This window comes from Camarhynchus parvulus, chromosome 2 (assembly GCF_901933205.1).
Source record: "Camarhynchus parvulus chromosome 2, STF_HiC, whole genome shotgun sequence".
Classification (NCBI taxonomy): domain Eukaryota; kingdom Metazoa; phylum Chordata; class Aves; order Passeriformes; family Thraupidae; genus Camarhynchus; species Camarhynchus parvulus.
In genome coordinates this window covers 21,720,153-21,742,257 of record NC_044572.1, presented here as the reverse complement: position 1 = coordinate 21,742,257, position 22,105 = coordinate 21,720,153, and the positions used below count along the sequence as shown (strand labels likewise).

The 22,105-nt window shown below is 36.8% G+C and overlaps 1 protein-coding gene across 1 annotated transcript in view; it reads right to left on the bottom strand.

The window, feature by feature from the left end:
- Positions 1-1,239: 1,239 nt before the first annotated feature.
- RUNDC3B (RUN domain containing 3B) overlaps positions 1,240-22,105 on the bottom strand; it is a 52,237-nt gene continuing 31,371 nt past the window's right edge. Inside the window, exons 8-11 of the mRNA XM_030971448.1 lie at positions 21,782-21,939; positions 5,123-5,269; positions 4,636-4,751; positions 1,240-3,612 (exon numbers count right to left, since the gene is read on the bottom strand). Coding sequence (XP_030827308.1) covers positions 3,467-3,612; positions 4,636-4,751; positions 5,123-5,269; positions 21,782-21,939 — 567 coding nt within the window. The 3' untranslated portion in view covers positions 1,240-3,466. The remainder of the gene's footprint in view (positions 3,613-4,635; positions 4,752-5,122; positions 5,270-21,781; positions 21,940-22,105) is intronic.

Below are 22,105 nucleotides of genomic sequence, written 5' to 3'. Positions count from 1 at the left end.
AATGACTTCCACTGTGTAAAATTTTAGTCATGAAAATGACTAAATTAACCTAAACATTTTAGTTGGGTTTTAAAATTATGTTTAAAAATGTTTTGGGTTTCTAATTATAAGATATATTTATTTCTGAGTAAGGATGTTGATACAGAGTGAATTCAATAAATACTTACTTATTCTTGCTGCTTGTTGTGTGTTTCATTCTGTACATGTTTGTTATTTGCAGCTCTGTATTTTGTGTAAATGCATATTATAAAAGCTTCTCAGGTTTATTTTAAATGAAAAATTCTGTAAAACTGGAAAAATACTTATGTTCATTAGACACTGAGAGAGCATGGTGCATACACTGATGGGGGCAGCAGGGGCTTTTTGTTGAAGGTAATACTGGAAATTAAAGCACACCCATGCACTGCAGCCAAAGGCCTGTACAGGTGCTCTGCAGGAACACTCCTGCACCTGTTCCTGGGAGATGCCAGTTCTCACTGTCACAGTGCTCCAAGGCAGGGCCAGGCCACGCACACTCTGTGTGGGGCCCCCTGTCTTGGAAGGCCAAGGTTGCTGGCATAAGGAGAGGTGATTCTGTGCCAGCCTGACTCAGCCCTGCACCCCTCTGAAGGGAAGAGTGTGTGCAGGTTGCTGCCATAGGCACAGCCACCCTCTGCCCAGTGTGCTGCACTCCTGGTAGGAACAGCTGCAGCACTGCACTTGCCTGTAGGTGCTCAAATTACTAAATCAGAGCTGCCTCTATATGATTTAAATAATTTTTTAACTACCCTCACTACCTCCCTCTTTTCATGCATTTTCAATGCAGTTGTTGAATTCTATTTTTTTGTGTATTTTAATGAGGGGGATGCTGATACAAAAGTAACTCAGTAGTCAGATCATTAAGACACTGTCATTTTGGTGTGCTTTACCCAAGAAATGGAGTTCATGGTGAAAATTCCTCACACACTGAAATGTTCTACTTGTAAAGACATTAGGTACCACATTAGGCAAGAGGTGCTGCCAGAGGAGATGCTTAACGCTGTTCTTCCACTGTGACTTTTGAATGTAAATTTACAAAATAGAGCCTAAGAGAACATAGTAACAGCAGATATTGGATGACACTGAATGATATAGAGCAAGAAAACCAGTCTCCCCCTTGTGCAAGAAAAGTATTTGCTATAAACTTAGTAATGCTGTAATTTACAGAATGGTTTTACCTTATCCTGTGTGATTAAAACAGAGACAACAACTAGTGATGATACAAAATTTTTAATTTACATGCAACATTCATGGAACGTCAAGGCAACAAAACACACAGTTTTGGCAGTTTAAAATTATTTTTTAAAAAATGGTTAATGTTTAGAACTGAGAAAGATGCACATAACTGATTGCCCATGCACAAAATGACACCCAGAAACACGTGTCAGACTACATAAAAGACTTCAGCTAAACAACACATTTAGCTCTAAGAAAAGAGCCATCAGTGAACATGACTGAAGATCATGATTACTGCCCCCTCCAAAACACTGATGTGGCATGAGAAGTGTTTAACAGCAAACAAGACCGATTAAATCACTGTACATTGATGCAGAATGTTAACATGTGGAATCTAGATTCCCTCATTTTATTTGTAGTAAAAATGCATCTCTAATTTACAAATTTATATGTAATAATGTTACTTAAGAAACAGGTGCTTAATGCGATAACAAAAAAAAAATTCCATGAAGTAATGGACATTCTGAAGGTGTATGAAAGGATTTAATGGTCAGAGTTTATTACAGAGAAATTACCTGTGTGGGAACACAAGGGCTTGAAAGAGCCGGTGGTTTTGTTAAACGGCTTTAAAATTCTGCATTAAAGTAGCATCAGTGGTTGTGTACCCTGCCATGGATGTAGTGTCCTCCAGCAGCATGGACTAGAGAGTTGAGGAGATGGATTCTTATCCTCTAGCTAAATCCAACAGTGCCTTGAGTTCCAGAAATGCATAGCCTCCTACTTAAAAAGACTAAATATTTCATTTAAAGTAAGAATGAATCTTCTTTCTTTCAAGCCCACCCTATGATGTCCAGTTTAAAGTAGTAGTGCCAAGGTACCATCAAAAGAGGCAAATCAACTAAACCTGTACAGAGTGTAGTGACATACTGTAAACACCTAGGAGTAAGCAATAATTAAAAATCTGTCTTGTATTGCAGCTACTCATGTAAACAATTTATGAAACTTCTTTGGCACAAAAAAGCATTTTCCCTAGCACTTATAAATACAACATACTTACATGCATTTCACTTTTGTTTAAAAAGTTACTAATCATACTGATAAGCATTACCTTGATTAGCAAAATTCATAGATAAAGGATCCATTGTATCTTACAAAGAATTAAGAATATAGTTTGCAATTCAAAAATTATTTTGCAAACTTTGAAACTGTAGGGTAATCTGGAAAGTTAGTTACATTTTAAAAAATGTCTCCCTTTTTTTTTTTTGTCCTATCAGTAATTTAAATCAATGGCAAATACTTTGAGAAAACTGACTTAGAGAATTTCTGCTGTATTACCTAAGCAAGAAAAATACCTACTGCACTACTACAGGGATGAGAAAAGTCTTTTAACACACAAATACAGTCATTACATTGTTTCCCCTTTTTCACTCTCCTTGGGGTGTTGCCAATAAACACAGAATCCAAACTTTGCAAGATGCTTACCCCCATCATCCATAGCCCCCCATCTTTTCAGCAAGAAACTTTTTGTATAATGTTAGATAATCTGTAACCCAGGCCACTTAAAAGCATTTAGTGAGTTTGCTCACCATTTACAAATCTCTATGTATGCTTGATTGATATGATCAAGTTACATTTGTTATTCACATGCAATTTCAAGTGTTTGTGTTTCAGTGTGACTGGGACATCTCCTAAGTGCCATGATATTAACAGGAATGCCAAACCTAACACTGCGTCAACTTGAGAGAAGCTGTTGATAGGTTAAATATGCTATTTGAGGTCCTACACAACATACACAGATGAAAAGCTGGATTTTTAGGTATTTATTTTCCTACAAAAACTGGTGTTCAGGATTCCCTGTCTCTTCTGCAGGAGTTGAAAAATATTTAAAGCACTGCAGAGTACAGTGGCTAGAGCTGGTCCAGGCTAGTGCAAGGAGAAACAAAGCTGATGGCATTTAAGTATGGGTCATTTAAGTATGGGATTTCCAACTGTTTCCTTTTAAAAACCAGTCATAAACATCAGATTATACATTCTGTACCTGAACAAGAGATTTAAATAATTCCAGACTCAAATAGAATATCTGAAAAGTCCTCTGGGGGAAATAAGAAGCAAATGAAAACTGACCAGATTTATGAATTATAAAGGTATCCGTGACAAGAAAAAATAAAGCAGCTTATTTTTTAACTTGGAACTAGCAGTCTTCACTGCAAGTCATCTTATGGAACATAAATCAAATGTATACAACATAAAGCTCTTCCTTCTTGTGTGCATCTCAAGATGGTGTTAAGCCTGGACTTGTCATCTCTGTTGTGGGACTTGCAAGGTATTCACTTGATTTCAGGCTTGTGAGAGACTTGTAGCTTGCTACTGATGTAAGAGAGCCACAAAGACCAAGCAATGATGGAGTGTCTTCCTTTCCTGTGAAGAAAAATAAGAATTAAGATAATAATTTTTGCTGCACAAGATTATTTCACCATAAAAAATGAGAGAACAGAAAAAGCTGTTTAATCTACACTACTGTGAACTCCATGGTATGCTTCAGCACAGGCAAGTTTCATAAATGTGACTGGGAAGACAACTTACATCACATCTTCCCTATCCAGATGGTACAGAGATCCCTACCCATGCCTTACAGGCTGGGCTGAAATCAGTCTTGGGTTAAATTAGATTTTAATACTGCTCACAATTAAAAAAAAAAAAAAATTTTTTTTTCATCCTTGATATTTAAAAAAAAGAAAGTTTAGCATTATGTAACACTAAGGTTTTGTATTGGCAAATCTATTTGAAGCTTAGAATTGATGAGATACAAAAAGGATTCTTTTATAACAATTTACATTCTATACCCAAAATACTACTATTTCACAACTCTTCCAACATTTTCCTGCTTTTTCAGAATTGCCCACAAGATGGAGCAGCTAAGCTTTGATAAGCATCCAGGCTTGAAAGGGGTGGGTGCACATATCACATTTATATAGACAGTTCATATCATGTTCCTCTCTCTGTTCTAATGGCAACACTGTCAGGCTGCATCTCCAGATAAATGTTAAGTACAAGATGTAAGAATGACAGTGGTAGTTGCAAACCTAGTGCATTTAACCATTCTTTTAAAACTAAAAAAAGGAAACATAAGAAGTTTGTTATAGCAGAAAGATGTCAGCAGATCCTCCTTGTAGTGAAGCTGACTGATTCTGTGATGGAACAGGAAGAGATGTGCAAGACATTTAATGCTTAGCTTTAAATACAGAGGAGTGGGGTGTGTATCTTCATAAATCCAAACTTATTTGAAGCAGAGTTCTTAGGGTATTTGGAACACTTGGCATAACAATGAAAAATATGTTTTTCAGTGTGTATTTTCTTCACACTGAAAATTTGTCTCACAAGAAATGAAGTTCAGAACTATGAAGAACAAAATTAAAGGAGGACATTAGACTGGCTGTGTACCTTCATTCAACAAGTTAATTCCATCTTGCTTCCCATCCTGTGAGTGACCTGGATCCAGAGAGGATTGAGAAAGACTGACTTCTGCTGAAAGTTGGTCCAGACTTTGAAAACTTTTCCTGCAAAGCAAGTAATATTTGATAGCAACACATTTAAATATCTAACTGGGTATCTTCAACTCTCCTTAAAAAGTCTTCTAAAACAACACTATGCAGTTAATCTTTCTTCTCCTAAACACTATTTTTATTTATTTCCAAAGCCAGTTCTTTCCTAAAGCAATGACTTATTTTTCTGCCTTTTTTAAAAAAATTAATCCAAAGGAAGAAAATTTTTATGGAAAGCAAGAGAAACTGATTTTAGTTACCAGCAATCTTTGTACATTGTAACAAGTAACTCTAATAGGATCTGTTCCAAAGTAGGCTGAGGGAAATACATGATTTTCAGTTTCCCCGTTCCTCTAAGGGGGAATAAAAATAAATATGAAACTTACTCATCCCATTGTTGATTGTGCTTTCTATAGAGTAGAGTGTCCAAGGCAACAGCATTGACATCCAGAGCTCCTGGGGAAGGCCACTGATTGGTGAGGTGAGTAGTTAATTCTTGTCTTGATCTCAAGTCATTATTCTTTAGCACAGTTCTGTGAATATAAAAAAAGAGTCTATTAAATGCAATTCCTTAAGATAAAGGAAAACCAGGACATAGATGATCATAGAATCACCATGGCTGGAAGAGACTTCAAGATCATCCAGTCCAACCACCACCCAGCACTGCCCTGTAACCCCTAAACCACATCATCCAGTGCCAGACCCAGATGCCTCTTAAACACCTCCAGGAATGTTGATTCCACCATCTCCCTTAGCAACCTATTTCAGCCTGACCACCTGAACAGCAAAAACACTTTTCTAATATCTAATCTGAATCTCCCCTCTTAAGTCTCATCTTAAAGCCATTCCTTTGGGTCCTGTTGCTGTAGCCATAGCAGAAGAGACTGACCCCCACTCACTACTAATTCCTTTCAGGAGCCTGTAGAGAGCAATGAGGTCCCTGCTGAGCTTCCACCAGACTAAACACCTGCAGCTCTCCCAGATGTTCCTCACAGGATTTTGTTTCTAGACCCTTCACAAGCCTTGCTGCCCTTCTCTGAACACACTCCAGCATTTCAATTTTTTGGAAGGAGAGGCCCAAAACTGAATGCAGTACTTGAGGTGCAGCTTCACCAGTGCTGAGTACAGAGCAACCAACACCATTCTTGATACAGGCCAAGATGCCACTGGCCACCTGGGCACACTGCTGGCTCATGTTCAGCCACCTGCCAACCAGCACCCCCAAGCCCCTTTCTGCCAAACAGCCCTCAAGCCTCTCCTTCCTCAGCCTGTAGCACTGCAGGGGGATGTTGTCACCTAAGGGCAGGACCTGGCAATTCACCTTCTTGAACCTCGTGCAGTTGCCTTCAGCCCATTGATCAAGTCTGTCCATATCTCTCTGCAGAGCCTTCCTACCCTCCAGCAGATCAACACTCCCACCCAACTTAGTGTCATCTGCAAACTGACTGAGGGTGATCTCAATTTCCACATCCAGGTCATCAATAAAGATGTTAACCAGGACTAACCCCAAACCCAAGCCTCGGGGAACACCACTAGTGACCCTCCAGATGTTCTATTTCAAGTGACCAACAGACTACAATTTTCACAAAGCATCTTAAACTGTTCGCTTTGCCTAAGGGAAGCAACTTAGAAACATATTGAGACATATTTAGGTACCAAAAAAAAAAAAGAAGTTGACATTTGAATCCTTCTACAAAAGCAATAAAGAAAGGCAACTGCATTTAAAAGGTTCTTTCTGCCAGCATAATGGTAATTAACAGGCCAGCTATTTTGCAAGCCCACTATGGGAACGTGCTGTGCTTCCCTCAACACCAATTTTTTTGCAGTTTGAACACCCTCGCATCCCCCCTTCAATACTTTTCCAGAATGAACTAAAAACCAGACATGTTCATTCCACTGTATGCTTTCAGGCAAAATATAATACTCAGTTATTCTGTTTTCTATCACCTTACAATTTCTAGTAACTCTGTCTATAACTGATATTAAAAAGTATAAACTGAAGACCTTAAATGCTCAAATTAGTTTTGCCTCATATTCCCAATGAAGCAAATAAGTTTTCTAATATTCTAGAAATGAAGAAGCTAATATGCCAGTATTGGAAAGCACCTGTCAAAAGTCATACTGAAATAAAGAAAGTACATAGTTTTTCAGGCTCCAAGACAAGACCAGCATTTTTCCAATAGCACAAAGCAACCTTTGATCTGCCCTTATACTGCTGTAGAATAACTAGAACTAAAAGCAAGGGCATTTTGGAATTAGATTTTCTAAGTCCTCCAATCCACAGAATACTAGACAATAGTAAAATGTTGCTCTACAAGGAGTTTGACTATTTCTAGCCTGAAGCAAAAAGCTAATTTACTCATCTCCATACCAAATGTACTCAGAAGTTCAAAGCCAAATGCCATGTTGCTATCCAAAATGCCAAACTGCACAGCAAATTAAATAACTATTCATGGCACACATACATTTACTTGAATTTTCCAATAACATTGTCAACAGGTCTATTTTTACAATACAGTTTTTATTCTGGTGGTATTTGAACTGTTTAGACAGGAACTTCTGTAAGGGCAAATAACAGTGCCCAAAGAGCCAAAATTTCCCACAAAACAAAGTAAGATAGTAGTAAGCTCAGTAAGGAACTTTTAGGAGCTGAGTTTCACAGAGGAGACAGATTCAGAGTTTTATTGCACAAAAAGAGGATGAAGCACAACCGTGATTAAAACTGATTTCTAGAAACTTCTCACGAGATGACTAATTCCCTCAGCATTCATACAACTAAAGAATCAACTCTTCTACCCAGGGATCCACACCCTCATCCTCCTAAGAGGTCTACAGGAATAACCACTTTGCTGACCCAAAGCTCTCAATAATTTCAAGTATCTCGCATGGCATTCACTTCCCTATGTAATAACCCTAATTCCCTGGGGAACATCGAGCATTACACAGAGCTGCCACAGGTTTGTTGATTTGAGGAAACTGAAACACAGAGATAGCACGTTTTTCTGAGGTTTGCCAGGTACATTACATCACCTCCTTATTCAGAAGGACATCTTGAATGTTTTCACAGGAGTTTCAAAACAGGACACAGTTTATATGAGCAACTATGCCCACAGTGCCTAAATATAAATTCACGCATGCAACATGTACATGAAAATTTCCATTTGGACAACCCCTGTAAGCTATCACAGACACATTATCACAGACACACATCTACAGACAAGTTCCTAATAACAGTGGAACTTCTACATTTGACATAGGTTTCTATATTGAATATATCTCATATTTCTACAGTCTATATTCCACAAATTTTTACATCCTACTGTGTGAACAAAGAAATTCTGAAGCAAAGACCTATCAAAATTTCCCAGGAATTTTAACATAACATTTAAAGATAGTTTCAGTTAATCACTTCTTAAACCTCTCCACCATGCTCAGGAAGAAAACCAGGCATCAAGTTGGAGAAACTTGAGGAGAACTAAATATTCCCCTCTTAAATATTTGAGAATTAAATATTGTCCTCTTAAAGCTTTTATTTTGAATCTTTAAAAATATGTAAAAATAGATTTGAAATTGTAAAATCATACCAAGCACAGTATCAAATATACCTAAAATAGCAGCATAGACAATAAAAGTTAGACAAAATATTCACACCAGATGCTATTAGTTACTATCTATTTTACCAGCTTTGTAGATTATTTAGCTCTTAGCTCCTTTGCAGACATTTTGCATGAGTTTCCACTGCAGCAGAGAGCCACTATAGAGGCATTGCCTGCAGACAGCAAGGCAATGATATGCAAAAACTGGCACTGCTTTTGTTTAACCAAACTTATTTGTGGAGTCAAAGTATTAAGCTGCACAGAAACACAGAACCATTCAGGCTGGAAAAGACCTTTAAGATCATTAAGTCCAATCATAAGCCCACCACCGCCAAGCCCATCACCAAACCATGTCCCTAAGTGCCATGTCAAGACAGCATACAGAATCCTCACACTCCTAATCACCATGAGGTAAGATGATCCTGCTACAAGTATTCAGAAACAGGAAAAGAGGTGGATACAAAAGCATTTACTACAGAAAAAGTTAAAAAGGAAGACAATATGATCAAGTTTTAATGAAAAAAGCATACAGAAATTTCAAAACTCAATATGGAAAAAAGTTGTGCAAGACTATCTAGTGCTGTCCTGCTCTTGTTCAGACAATAAGAACACTTTCTAGAGGTTAAGAGCTCTCCAAGGACAACAACTAATTTTATCCAAGGCATACTGAATTTCTGCAGTAGTGCTCTTGTTCCCCAGAATGCAAACACTGAAACCAGGCTGGCCAGCTCTGTGCAGAGGTGCTGCAGGGTTTCAGGCAGGACTTTTCCTTGCACCAGGACTGCAATGAGTATGCAGTTCTATTTTTCAATAAAGTTCAATAAAATATTGTTCTATTGGTTTTGTAGCTATGAGGATTTAAGGATGATGCAAGATAAGGTTTGTAGACAGTATGTTAAGCCATTTAATATAGGAATAAAAGCAAGGACACTCCAAAATGAAAAGAGGGTAAGTAAGAGAGACAATAGGATTTACTAAGAGAGGAAGTTAAAAAGCAAGGAAATACAATTAAACCTGAGTGAAAACAAGCATATATGCCAAGCTGTTAACTCCTTTTCTTCAGTCTGGAAAAGAAGATAAAAACAATGGCTAAAAGCAGCAATCTCAAGAAGGCAGTTGGTACATGGAGAATACAGTGGATAAGAGATAGTATGGCTGTGTTTTGGATAAAAGACAGACAGTGTGAGATATGGCTGAACAGGGTATCCTGGACTGACACAGTGGGACTGCAGAGTGCAGAGGTTTTGTGCAGTGTAGGAGGATTATGTAAGAACTTATTATGAGAGCAGGGGGGTTAAATCCATTTATGGTACGTTCTCTAATCTAGGCATGAAAAAATTCTTGATTGCCTGAGAGCCTGTGAGCTTCCCCTCTCTCATCCAACTAACTCGTATCCCCTGTGATTACAATTATTTCCATCTCTTTACAATCATGTTGGCAAAAAAGTAGCAGTAGCTGTTCCATAATCTGCAGAAAGTTAACAGATGTACCCTTAGCAATCCTTACCCCAAACAACACTTCTGTAAGATAACTTCATATAGGGTTTCAAGTTCTGCAAACCTTATAAAATAAAGAAATAGTGAAGAAATACGCAGAGAAAGAACATTCAACAACAACCAAAACATCAGTCTATTATCAACATTAATCTCAAACTGAATCCAAAAAACAACACTCTATCAGCTACTAGGAAGAAAATTAACTCTATCCCAGCTGAAACCAGGGCATTTCCCTTAAAATGACCAAATACCCTTCATACTACTTCACAGCATAGATTTTTCCACAATGCATATATATAAGGGAATATATATGCATATATATAATATACAAAGTCTTTCCATGTTGTCCCAGAATAACATTTAGGCCACTTGAATTGTGGTGGGATTTTTTTTTATCTGAAAAAAAGGAAAAACTCCACCCAAATTGAAAATACTACTGCAAATAATAATTTCCTTGGCAAAACAACCAGCAAAAGAGATGAGAACATCTTAGTACTAAAGTACATTATTAAAAACGAACTAATATTTGCCTTACATTTGTATTTTTTTTTCTCTATACCAAGAACTACTATTAAAATTAGGCTCCTGTTCAAAAACAAACAAACAAAAAAACCTGTTCAGTAAAAACATCCTGCTAAAGAATTCCTGCCTATTACAAAAGATTACTGATAAGACTAATCAATACGAACATACTCCCAGGGTGGAAATGAATGCAGATACATATGCTCCCTCCAGGCCTGTAAATTTACTTACACTTATTCAAGAATAACAGAAGCAGCCAAAGCACTCATCAGGTTTACACACCTATTCCCAGAAATACCTCTGCATGCTCTTGACTTTCAGTTCTTTAATTGTGTATTTAAGAAGTTAGAAAATGTGAGATTAGTGAAGTCTTCCAATAAACATCCTTCTCCTCCATTGTCCACTCACCCTATGTTTGTCAGGTACTCTCCAGAATATTTACTTGCAGATTTCCTCAACTTTTATTATTTTGAGATGTTTACTTAGTGATTTAACATTTTGAGAGTATTAAGCAAATGCAGGATACATTTTTGTATGGTACACACAAAAAAAATAAAATGCAATTGACAAATTACTGCCCATTACTGTCCACAATTACTGCCCATTTCCATCCATGCTGCCTTTAAGTTCTGGCACAATCATGTTAGGGGCTACTGTGTAAATGAAGCATCAAAAATAGCTATTTTAATTTTTTTTTTGACTAGGCTTTTTTTTTGTTGTTTTGTTTATGTTTTTAAAATTTAATTTTTAAGACAAACCCAGAAACACTTCTGTTTGCACTAGCATTGCTTTTGGCAGCTCAGCTGCCTCTTAAAAGATTAAGAAATTACTGCTTTGAATTAACACATCTAAGACTTCTGCATCTTGAAAGTGTGACCTGACTTAACAGTGAGACAGAGGGACAAAAGACAACCTGTATGTTGTGGTCCTGCATCCACAACAGAAATTATATAAGTGATTCTGGCTGGTCACTTACTATACTGTAACTATATTATCTCTGGGAACTTAAAAATAAATAAGTAAATAAAATTCAATCCAAGTTTAGCCCAAGCTAATATAGAAAAGCCTTCCCATAACCACATAGACTTTCTGGTGTCATTTCAGCTATACCAGATTTCCAATTTCCCTTGCATCAAATGCAGATTCATTGGAAGCCAATTCCAAAAGTTCCATTACATAGGTGTTTTTTTGTTCAACAAAACAAAAGTCAGTTCTGTTTCCAGTTATACCTATGAAAAACCAGTAATTTCTTACCTGCAAGTTTAATTTCTCCAAATCCAGAAAATGCCAGTCCAGTTGGCAATTTGCCCTCCTACCAGCAGATGAAGACAGGAAATAAACCAAACAGACTAATTCCCTAAGAAAGGGAATTACATCAGATGAGTGTTCCAGTTCAAGAACTACCTGAGTAGTGAAAAGTAAAAGTGAAAATAAAAGCTTAAAAAAAAAATAAAAACATTTGCATAAGAACAAGCTTTAAAAACCTTTATTTAGGACAGGGAATATGGAATGCAAACTCAAATTGACAGCATATATGAATATAACTAAAATCTGTAAAAGCAACTCCAAAATAAAAAGGGAACTCCCAAGCTGTCAGTACTCTAGCAGAGCAGTGAGCTGTCTGGACTGGTATGCCATTGGACTTTGAGAAATTAGATCAGCAGGTATGAAAATGAGTTACTTACCAGTAGATTTTGACGCTGCAATATAGCATCTCTCTCAGATTTGTGCCCTGTACACTGACACACGATTCCCCAAACTAGATGCCACAGCAGCTAAATGCCAGCAGACTTTCTAAAGGCAGTTGCTGCCGTGAAAATAAAAGCAGGAATGTCCTACTGCAACACATTTTCTTATTCTGACTGACCAAGAGATCTTCATGTGTCACAGCCATTGAACTACTTGGGCCACAGAACAGATGCCCTTGAAGCTTATTTAGCATTTTTTAATCCTCCCTTATTGTCTCTTAGAGACATCTTGAACTATATCCTAACAAAATTAGTTATCAATATTATACAGGCTTCGATTTTCTTGACCTTTGGAAAACTTGAGGAAGTTTATACTGTCAGAAATACCAGCAGCTGGACTCCTGAGTTCCAGGCTAACTGCAGTGGAGACTTGGCTTCTGAACACAGACATCCAGAATGGACCAAAACATACCATAATATGTTAACTTTGCATATGCTCACTAAAAGGGCACTGCAGCATGTGACTGACACTCTCCATGTCCATGGACAAATAACTAGGCCTCATTCTCTGGAGCAGGATAGCAGGCACAACACAAGCAGTTTTCCCAGATAGTAGGTCTTGACAGAAAACAAGAACGATGAACTTGATCAGCAACCAAACTACTGAAAAAGAGGAGATTTCAGTTCTTCAACCATCATCTCATCTCTGCTGGGAAATGAAGGACTCTTAGCAAACAAGCTTTTTTTGACAGATTGTCTAAATTGCCTTCTGTAAATATCCTCTCAAGCTCACTTTGTCATTTAAGGATTCTTTTTCCTTTATGTCAGTGATGTAAATACAACGTATCTGTTTATAGCTGAATACCTTTTAAAAAAACATTTCTTCAAGGGTGTGGGAAAAAAAAATAAATCAAGAACTTTCTTCTTAACAGATCAGAAAAACTGGTATTCTCAATAACTTTTTTATCATTTTAACTAGATTCCTTTGAATTCAGTAAAAACAGGAGAAACAACTGCAAAATTGTTAAGTAACTTCAGGCTGACTGAATGACCACTTTTTCTTTAAAATTCCACTATCATATTAAGACAGCAAGAGTTTCATGGGAGATATCCAATAGGGTAATTGAAAAATTAATCTTCTACATACAGAGGCAAGTATTTGCCAAAACTAGCATATACAAGCTCCTTCAAAATGCTTTCAAAATGCAATACTTTCAAAATTACAAACAAAAAATTAAATTATTAGCAGCAAGCCTCGAGTAATATAAGTCCTTCTTGGCAGCTGAATGTGAATTAACAGAGCTGTCAAACTATGCAAAGAGTAAGGCAGAGCTTCGAAATCTTAGAAACTGCAGAATAAAAAAAGAGGAGGGCAAAAGTCTGCTCCAAGGGCAAAGAGGTGAAAGAAAAAAAACCCAAGCAAAATATCCACAAGATATTAACACTAGAAACACGGTCTTTGCCAACATAATTTGAGTTATAATTTGGATAACAACAAAATGAAAAATTACAGTGTTAAGTGGTTGCATAAGAACATCTCAATGGCCAACAGAAAAAACACCTGTCTGTATCTCAACCACTTGCTAGCTAAAACAGGACAGCAGCTAATACAAGCTTCTTGCTTAGGAATCAGGGAGCACACTGATTGTATTTTCTTGGTTATGACTTCAGGCATTTCTCTGTACCTATTTAAAGCCTTTCCAGAACTCATCTAGACTGTGCTTTATTTTAACAAAATATTGAAGAAACACAAGACACAAAGTTAAAACTGGAAAAACAAGTTGTGACCTAAATTTACAAATACCATCCATAATTTAAAAAACCTCCAACATTTTTGCAATCATGTATATGCACACTGATCTGTAACTCACCTTTCTTTTGAACAAACTATTTGTATTTTAGAGAAACTTATAATTTTTTTGGAAAGTATAAAAGGAATTTGCTAATCTTTTCCTACTAGGTGAAACTTAATTTCTGATCTGATTTATTTAAAACAATAAATCTAATAAGATAAATCTGAAGTTAGAATAATTTAAACATTAGTTTCTTTTGTCTGATGAATTGCAGAGATACTCCTTCAGTATATCAATGATAAAGTAATGTCTGCAAATACAGAACTAGCTTTTCCTCCCCAGTCTAACCTGGTACTGTTCTTCCACCCTTAAGAAATGATGATTTTTTCACTATTTGTCATTTAAAGCCTATTTAGTTTGATATTGAATTTCATGTAACTTGGATTAAAAATATTAGAACAGATTAAATTCTGCTCAACTTTTCTCATTTATGTATAAGCAAGATGAAATACTTGCTTTTCCCATCAGTATTTTTGGGAATACAGAAGCAAATGTACAGCAGATGAATATGAAGGTTAAGAAATTAACACATAACTCTGTGACTCTCAGAAGCAAATGGTCATGCAAGGTTATTTATCTAAACAGATAAAGCGCAAAGAAATCAAATTCAGGCTCTGTGACTGCAATCCAGCAGTTAATGATTACGCACCATGATTAACTTGCCATAATTTTTATCTGTTTCATTCTAATCCCTCCATTTATAGCATCAAGTTATTCAAACTCTTTTATGACAACAAAGCCTCAAGTTCACCTGAGGTTCCAGACACGAGATCATTGTCTTGTGAAATCAGAAGAGGAAGACACTGATGTTTGCTGTATTGCTGTGCCAAAGCAAGTACTCTTCTTCTGTCCCAGTTCAGGTACACTGACAGAGGAAGGAACTCATAATCCACACAATCTGCTTTCCTATTGTGAATGCACACCATTTACAACTTTATTGTACTGAGGCCTGCAGAGGCTCAATACTTGTCATTATTATTATTTTGAAAGGCCTTACTTTTCCCTGTTCCTAATCTTTTAATTCTACATTGGATAAATGTTGTGGATTTTGGAATGCGTACGGTGCTAATGTCCAAGTAACTTATTTAAAGCTTTCTTGCTTGGTACTTCTATGCAATACCTTTATCCATAGAAGTGAAACTATGGGAGAAGAGAGAAAAGATGCTATTATAAAACAGATTTTAGTGTTACACATTAGACTCCTAGAAGGGGACACACTGCCATGCTAATGTCATTAAGTATGCAAAATGGGGAAAGAAAAGTCCCTGCGGGTCTCTAACCCACCAAGGGGAGTGCAGGGCAGAAGGGAGCAGAAGGTAGACTCCTTACAAAAGTATTTTTCATTCTGGAGTCAGAAAACATTTTCCTGTAAATATTCCTCATCAAAGACACCTCGAAGACACCAATAGCTTCAAAAGCTTTAAACTTTTTTTAGAATGGTTTATTTTAAAACAGATAAAAAGATACTAAAATATGAGGGGTTAAAAATAAATGCCTCTCTATCTACTGCATCCTGTAGAGTAAGCCCTTTCCTTCAGGCTGCTATCAGCCCAGAAGCTTTTGGTTTCCATTTGCACAATAAACCTGTGTGGATTCTAAGAACAGAATACTCATGCTGGAGGCTTGACTGCAAATTGTTTCATTGTGCATAGTTCTGTACCTTGCCCTGTATGTTTCTCTCTGAATTGCAGGAATCTCTCTATGTCCTATGCCCAGCTGAACTTTTCCTAGTTATATTTGCAAAAAAGGAAACACCCATGACTTCTTCAGTTTCCACCCCACTAAAAACAGAAATTCTCTTCTTGCTGTCAGCTCACACCCTTGTAAAACAGAATGGGATTACAATATTGCAGCAAACTTGAAAAGAAAAAGTTACACCCAAAAAAATTCAAAACACTGCCTAAACAAAAGTTTTATCAGAACATGTAATATTTTTTCTATGATGTTAAAAAAAAAAAAACAAAACAAAACTCACACACAGACAAGTTGAAAATCAAGCAAACTGCAATACTAAGGATTTCAAACTGCTGCTCAAACTTGAGGGAGAAGCAGAGGACAGACAGGAAGCATTACAAATAAAAGCATGGCTAATGTGAATCAGGGTTTGATAGCAGGATCCATTAAAGCTTTAAAAGGAAAGGATTAGCATTCTCAGTTTTCACGTTCTAGGAAAGAAACTTACCAAGATCAAAGATTAAAATTTAATCTTCAACTTCCTTTTAGTGAGGAAGTAAAGCAGCTGCAACAAATTGGATTTAATGTACTTAAGCAGTTGAAGAATTCAGTTTCTTTGAAAAAAGCCTTAAAAGAGGGACTATCTGAAATGAAGGCGAGAGGACTAAAAAGAATTGATCCAGCTTCCCTACTTCTCCAGATGATTTAGGTTTTGAGCTAGGATTACAAAGCCAGGCAACACACATTAAAGTTTTACTCACAAGGAGACACAAAACGCAGCTAAATTTCAAAGCCTTTGCTCAGACCCTCCTGCTTTTGTTTCCTTGGAGAAGCTTTTCTCTGCTTTGTCCCTGACAGCCCAGCTATAGCCTGCATCCTCTACAGCCTCATCCCTGACAGCCCAGCTACAGCCTGCATCCTCTACAGCCTCATCCCTGACAGCCCAGCTACAGCCTGCATCCTCTACAGCCTCATCCCTGACAGCCCAGCTACAGCCTGCATCCTCTACAGCCTCATCCCTGACAGCCCGGCTACAGCCTGCATCCTCTACAGCCCTGTGCCTTCCTCTCTGACCCTCCCCTGCCTGCTCACAGGCAGGACATTGTGGCAACATGCTGCAGACTCCAGAGCATTCACAAACAGCATCTTGACAAAGTGAGGACAAGCAGAGATACTATTTTCATAAGCAAGCCTTTTAACCATAAGGGGCAGGACCATTCACTGAAAAGAAGGCATCTTTGCTAACAGAGAATATAGCGTATCTTACTTTACAGAATATAGTGTATCTTCCTTTATTAGTCCATAATAGACCTGGTAGGTCATGGTGTGTTTGAAACAGAGAAGCTAATTTTGCCTGGAGTTAATCACATCTGAATTTACTCTCTTTACAAATACAGCTGTGTTATTCAGATAGAAAATGTAGTATTGGTGGATATTAAAATATTAAGTATTATTAATATAATCAAATGTTACGTTATAGTAAGACATTAAGAATGGAGGAATAGCATAGTTTGGACCTTGAAAAGGCTAGTTCTGAAGGAACAGCCAGACAAATTAAACCTATCTTTAAGATATGAGAACACATTAAAAAAATTCTTAATTCCACAGTCAAGCTTAATTCAGTATAAGATGTGAGTGTCCCTTCAATTTAATTTGATGCTTATCTATGTCTTAACCAGTAACAGAATTCCAAACATGGAAGACTGATTTTTTTCCCCCCTAACTTTTCTTCCCTCCACAGAACACCATAACAAGATGGGGATCTAGGAAGAAACAGTAGAGGGAGATAAAAAACAGAGTGGTATAGCATAGTCACTGAATGTGCAAAATAAATTTCCCATAAATGTGATAAATTATTAAAAAGCTACACCAGTGAGGACAAAGGGGCCATAACTTCTTACACCAGGCACACCAACCTGAAAACTTGAAAAAATTCTTTAGGAGGAAACATGTGGTGGTAAACATTACACAAATCACTGTTTTCATTTCAGCAAAAATCAAAGCAGAAGAAAAAACTTCTAAAGCATTTTGAGAGTTTTTCTGCTCTGCATACAATGCTTTCCTTTTTCCTTTCACTTTGTTTAAAAAGATGTTGCATGTTAAAATGATCAACTTTTATAACACCAGTGAGATCAATTTTTATAACATCAGTGAGTCAATATGCAGGAAATGAGCCAATCAGGAAATTGATGGAATCCCTCTTGTAATCATACATCAATATTTAACATACATAAATATCAATTTCAGATGAGAATCTGAACTTGAAAGTAACAAAAGCAGAGTTTGTCGTAACACAGGTAGTGTGTTAGTCAAAAGAAAGACTAAGAATCATTCTAAGGAAAAAAGCCTGTTTAAGCTGAGCTAAAGAGTTTTAATGCAAGGATATTGTAGGCCAATGGTTCCAGATTTTGCCCAGTCACATCTCTGACCGAGCTAACTAGTCCTTCAAGGGAGTGGTCTCAAAGTGGGATGCAGAAGATAATCCTTTGGGGTACTGGAAAAAACCCTTCATGTACTGCTAATATTTTTTTAAATGTAACATGTAGCATTTACATAACAATGTAAATTGTTTATTTCATCTTTATCTTATACTCTTCAATTTCTATTTTTGTATGTTTAAGAATGCAAATAATACATTAGCACAACAGTATATTTATATAATTTATAAAGAATTATACCGATATTGTGGGGGTTCTTAGAATTTTTTTACTGATGGGGTGTGCGATCAAACATCCCTGTGCTTCAAGAGACATTCAACATTTCTTTCCAGAAACACAGAGGAGGCAGGAATGTCTGCTTCTGTACATTTCAAATACTCCAGGATCCAGTTCCTTGATGCTTTGGTATCCCTATCCCATCAAACGACAATTCTGTAATTTGAATGTTGCAGACTTTGAACTATTTTCTTCATCTAGACATGCCATGGATCACAGGCTTCTCCTGGCTGTCCTCCTGTGAGCTGTTATTTTCAAGCACTTCAGAGTAGTTAATTTTACATACTTTAGGGCCTTTAGAACTACCTCACCCTCACTGTAAAAATACACTATTCTTAGAGAAGAGTGGAGCCAAAAGCACTGCTCTGTATTGTTCAGTTCGAGTCCTAGGAAAAAAACCACATGACAGTGATGACATCTGAAGAAAATTGAAGGCCCTGAGTGGCTCATCATTATTACAATTCACACAATTTAAATGACACCTGAACACTGATGGACTGGGGGCATCGACCTCTCCAGGAAGCCTAGTGCAGTGTTTGACCTCCCTCTGGGTACAGAGATGTTTTCCAATGTCCAGTCTGAACCCTCTTCCTGATCAAATGTGTATTAGCTTAAATGCACTGAACTGATAATCAGGTTGTCTTCTGCAGATTCACTTTTCCAACTAGATTTGCCATCAGACACCTGCCAACAAAGCAAGAGATCCAATTCCCAGATGGGTGGGCATTTTGCTAAGAAATGCAATTAAGCTGAGAGACACAAAAAAAGTTACTCTTTTGTGAATAACTAATAGATAAATTTTCAGCTTCACAATTTTCCAGATATTGGTATTCAGGAGATCTGTAAAATGGATGAGATCTTTTAACTAAATTGGAAACCATGTTGTTCATTGTAGTTTGAATATTCAAGTGTGTGAGACAAAGTTAAGAATACTGAAAATTGCAGAACATGAAGCATAGCAGCTGTAAAAGAAAAATTCCTTCCAAATTTTTCTGACACCCTATCCCCGTATTTATTTCCTGCTTTGCAAGCCCCCTTAGTGAACGTGCATACAGAAAAGCTTCTCTGTAGGAAATCGAATGTTTAACCTGAAGGCCTTGTTGATCTGTTGATCCTGGGTTATCTGGTTTCCAAGTCAGCAACAGCAACAGCCTATACTATCAACAAAGTCAGACCTCTATTCCTCACCTTACTTTTTTATTTTTTTGGTGGGGGAAGGTAGAAATAGATATAGACTCAGATTCTGTCAAGTCCACTGACAAGATACATAAAACATTTTGTTTTTCATGCCTGTGAAATATAATTTTGGAAACCTCAAGAAAACCTTACTCAACAAAAGTTTGAAGTCATAGACCTTGCCACCTTAAGAACAGCAGTCAGTAGAATAGAAGAGCATCATCAAAAAGGAAGTATAGAATGTTTATTTGTAATAGTTTCAATTACAGAGCAAACAATCCTAAACCAGATCTCAAAGTGGTTTACAAACAGCAGTATGCCATGGGCAGAATTACAGTCCCAGACTTGCTCTTATCTGCTGATGAAGAATTCAGATTACAGCAAACATTCACTGCTTCAAAATGCCAGTAATGGTAGGGGAGCAAAACACTAAGTTTTGGTTTTACTTTAACATCATTCTAAAATGGCTGGACCATAAAAAGCAATTGGCCAAAACTCATGCCTCATTACAGAGATATTACTGATAAAACACATTCTGCTGCCAGATTACCTTTGGTTGGAATAAAAAACCCAACATAAATACCAAATATGATTAAAATAAGTTAATTACGACTGGTGTTGAGCATTATAAACCTGCTAGGAATATTTCTTCCCCTCCCTCACCTGACAGGCACACTACACTCACAGCAATAAAAATGTAAAATTATACTCCAAATATCTAGAGTAGTTCAGACTCCTGACTGCAGTGTCTCACAAACAGATATACAAGAACACTGTCAAGATACAACAGAGGTTATTCCACAATTTGAGCCTTTACACAATAAAGCCATCAAACAAAATCAAACCTGAAAGGCTGAGATCTTCAGAACAGTCTGACTGCATACATCTCAGCAAAAATTTAACAGCAGGTATGAACATTCAAAATTTCCAGTATCAGTGTAGGTTTAAATAAGTTTACACCTTCCCCCACCTCCTCCAAATAACCAGGGATGGCAAAGCAGTATAACAAGAATCATTAGGCATATCAGCAGGTTCAGAGAAGAGTTCAAGAACCGGTGTATCTCAAAACCTTACACTCAATCACAGGAAAAAAAAGAAACTTGGAAAAACATCTTTTTTTCTTAATCAACTCTGCATTTGGCCTAAATAAAATACCAATTCCATATTCCTGAACATTTTCATAAAATCCATTTCAAGCACCGGCAATAAAATGATCCATCATGAGAGAAAGAGCAGCAGAAAAAAACCCCAAAGCTTTGCTTACAAGCTTGAAATATTATACTTCATAGTAAAGACCCTTTTGGATGGTGTCTTCATATATTCTCTTTATCATGGATTGTTTCAAAGATCTCAGATGGCTGCCATGTTACTCCAGGGCTCAGACATTAACAAATTAATCCAGATTTAAGGCAAAATAACTTGCTTTATATTTGTTATGAAGAGAACATTCAACTGCTGCAGTTGAATGGCAGTTTCATGGCAACCTATCACTGACTTTTCCATCTGCCTGGGTCTTCAAACACAGAAGTACAGAATGGCTTGGGTTGGGAGGAACCTTACAGATCATCTTGCTCCAACACCCTGCCATGGGCAGGGACACCTCCCACTACACCAGGTTGCTCAGAGACCCATCCAATGTGGCAATGTCTCTGCAAAAGGAGAGTACCTCCCCATCCAACAGACAGGGCTCAGAGGATAAACTGTATAATGATCATATGATACTCCAATATTTATCATACTAGAAATCGCATATGCTATAAAATATAGAAATAAAAAATAAGTCTTGTACTGTTTTAGCATTTTGCCTTGCATTGAAGAAAAGGTGATAGTGAACTGTTTTGCCAGTTTGAACAGTTTTAGGACTATCAGACTACTACCGTGTCTGAGCCATCACAAATAAATTAAAATCTAGCCAAAGAAAATAAATATTTTTTTACCCCTCCCTCCCAACTTTTAAAAAATGTCTTCAAAAGGTAGCTGGTTTCAATACTTTTAGGGGTAGCCTTAAAACTAGAAGTAATGAAATATAAACAACATTTTATAAAAATGTGTATAAAATTTAGGCAAGTTACTGTAAGCTATTTCAGATTTTAAAAATTTAAATATTTAATCTCAGAATTATTCTGTTTTACACTACTACGGTTTCCAGGGAACCATTCCCAAATCTAAGACTTGTCAGATTAAAAAAAAAGCTAAAATACATCAATTTCTTTAAGAAGCTGACTCATTTCCACAGGATTAGAAACTCCACATATTGTATAGTTATATAACTTAAATAATTTAAGTAATGCTGCTGTAGCAATGCTTCTCCATTATGCTAACTTACAACTGGTCTTGCAGTTCCACAATGATATATTCCAGCTGCTCCTTCTCCATTTTATGGGCTAGATCCATATCTTCAATTCTTTGTAACAGCAGTTTATTCTGTGAGACAGATTCAGACAGCTGGTTTTCTCTGAGTCGTACCAATTCTTCAAGATAACCCTGAAAATGTAAGTTATTAGAAAACTTTGAAGAACACACTATCAAAACCACTTTTGATTATGCATGTTCATATTTGTTGGTTTATGATGTACACAATTTTATTTTGGGTTTGTTGTAGGTTTTTTTAATTATTTAAACAGACTAGTAAATTGACTTTAGATTAGTT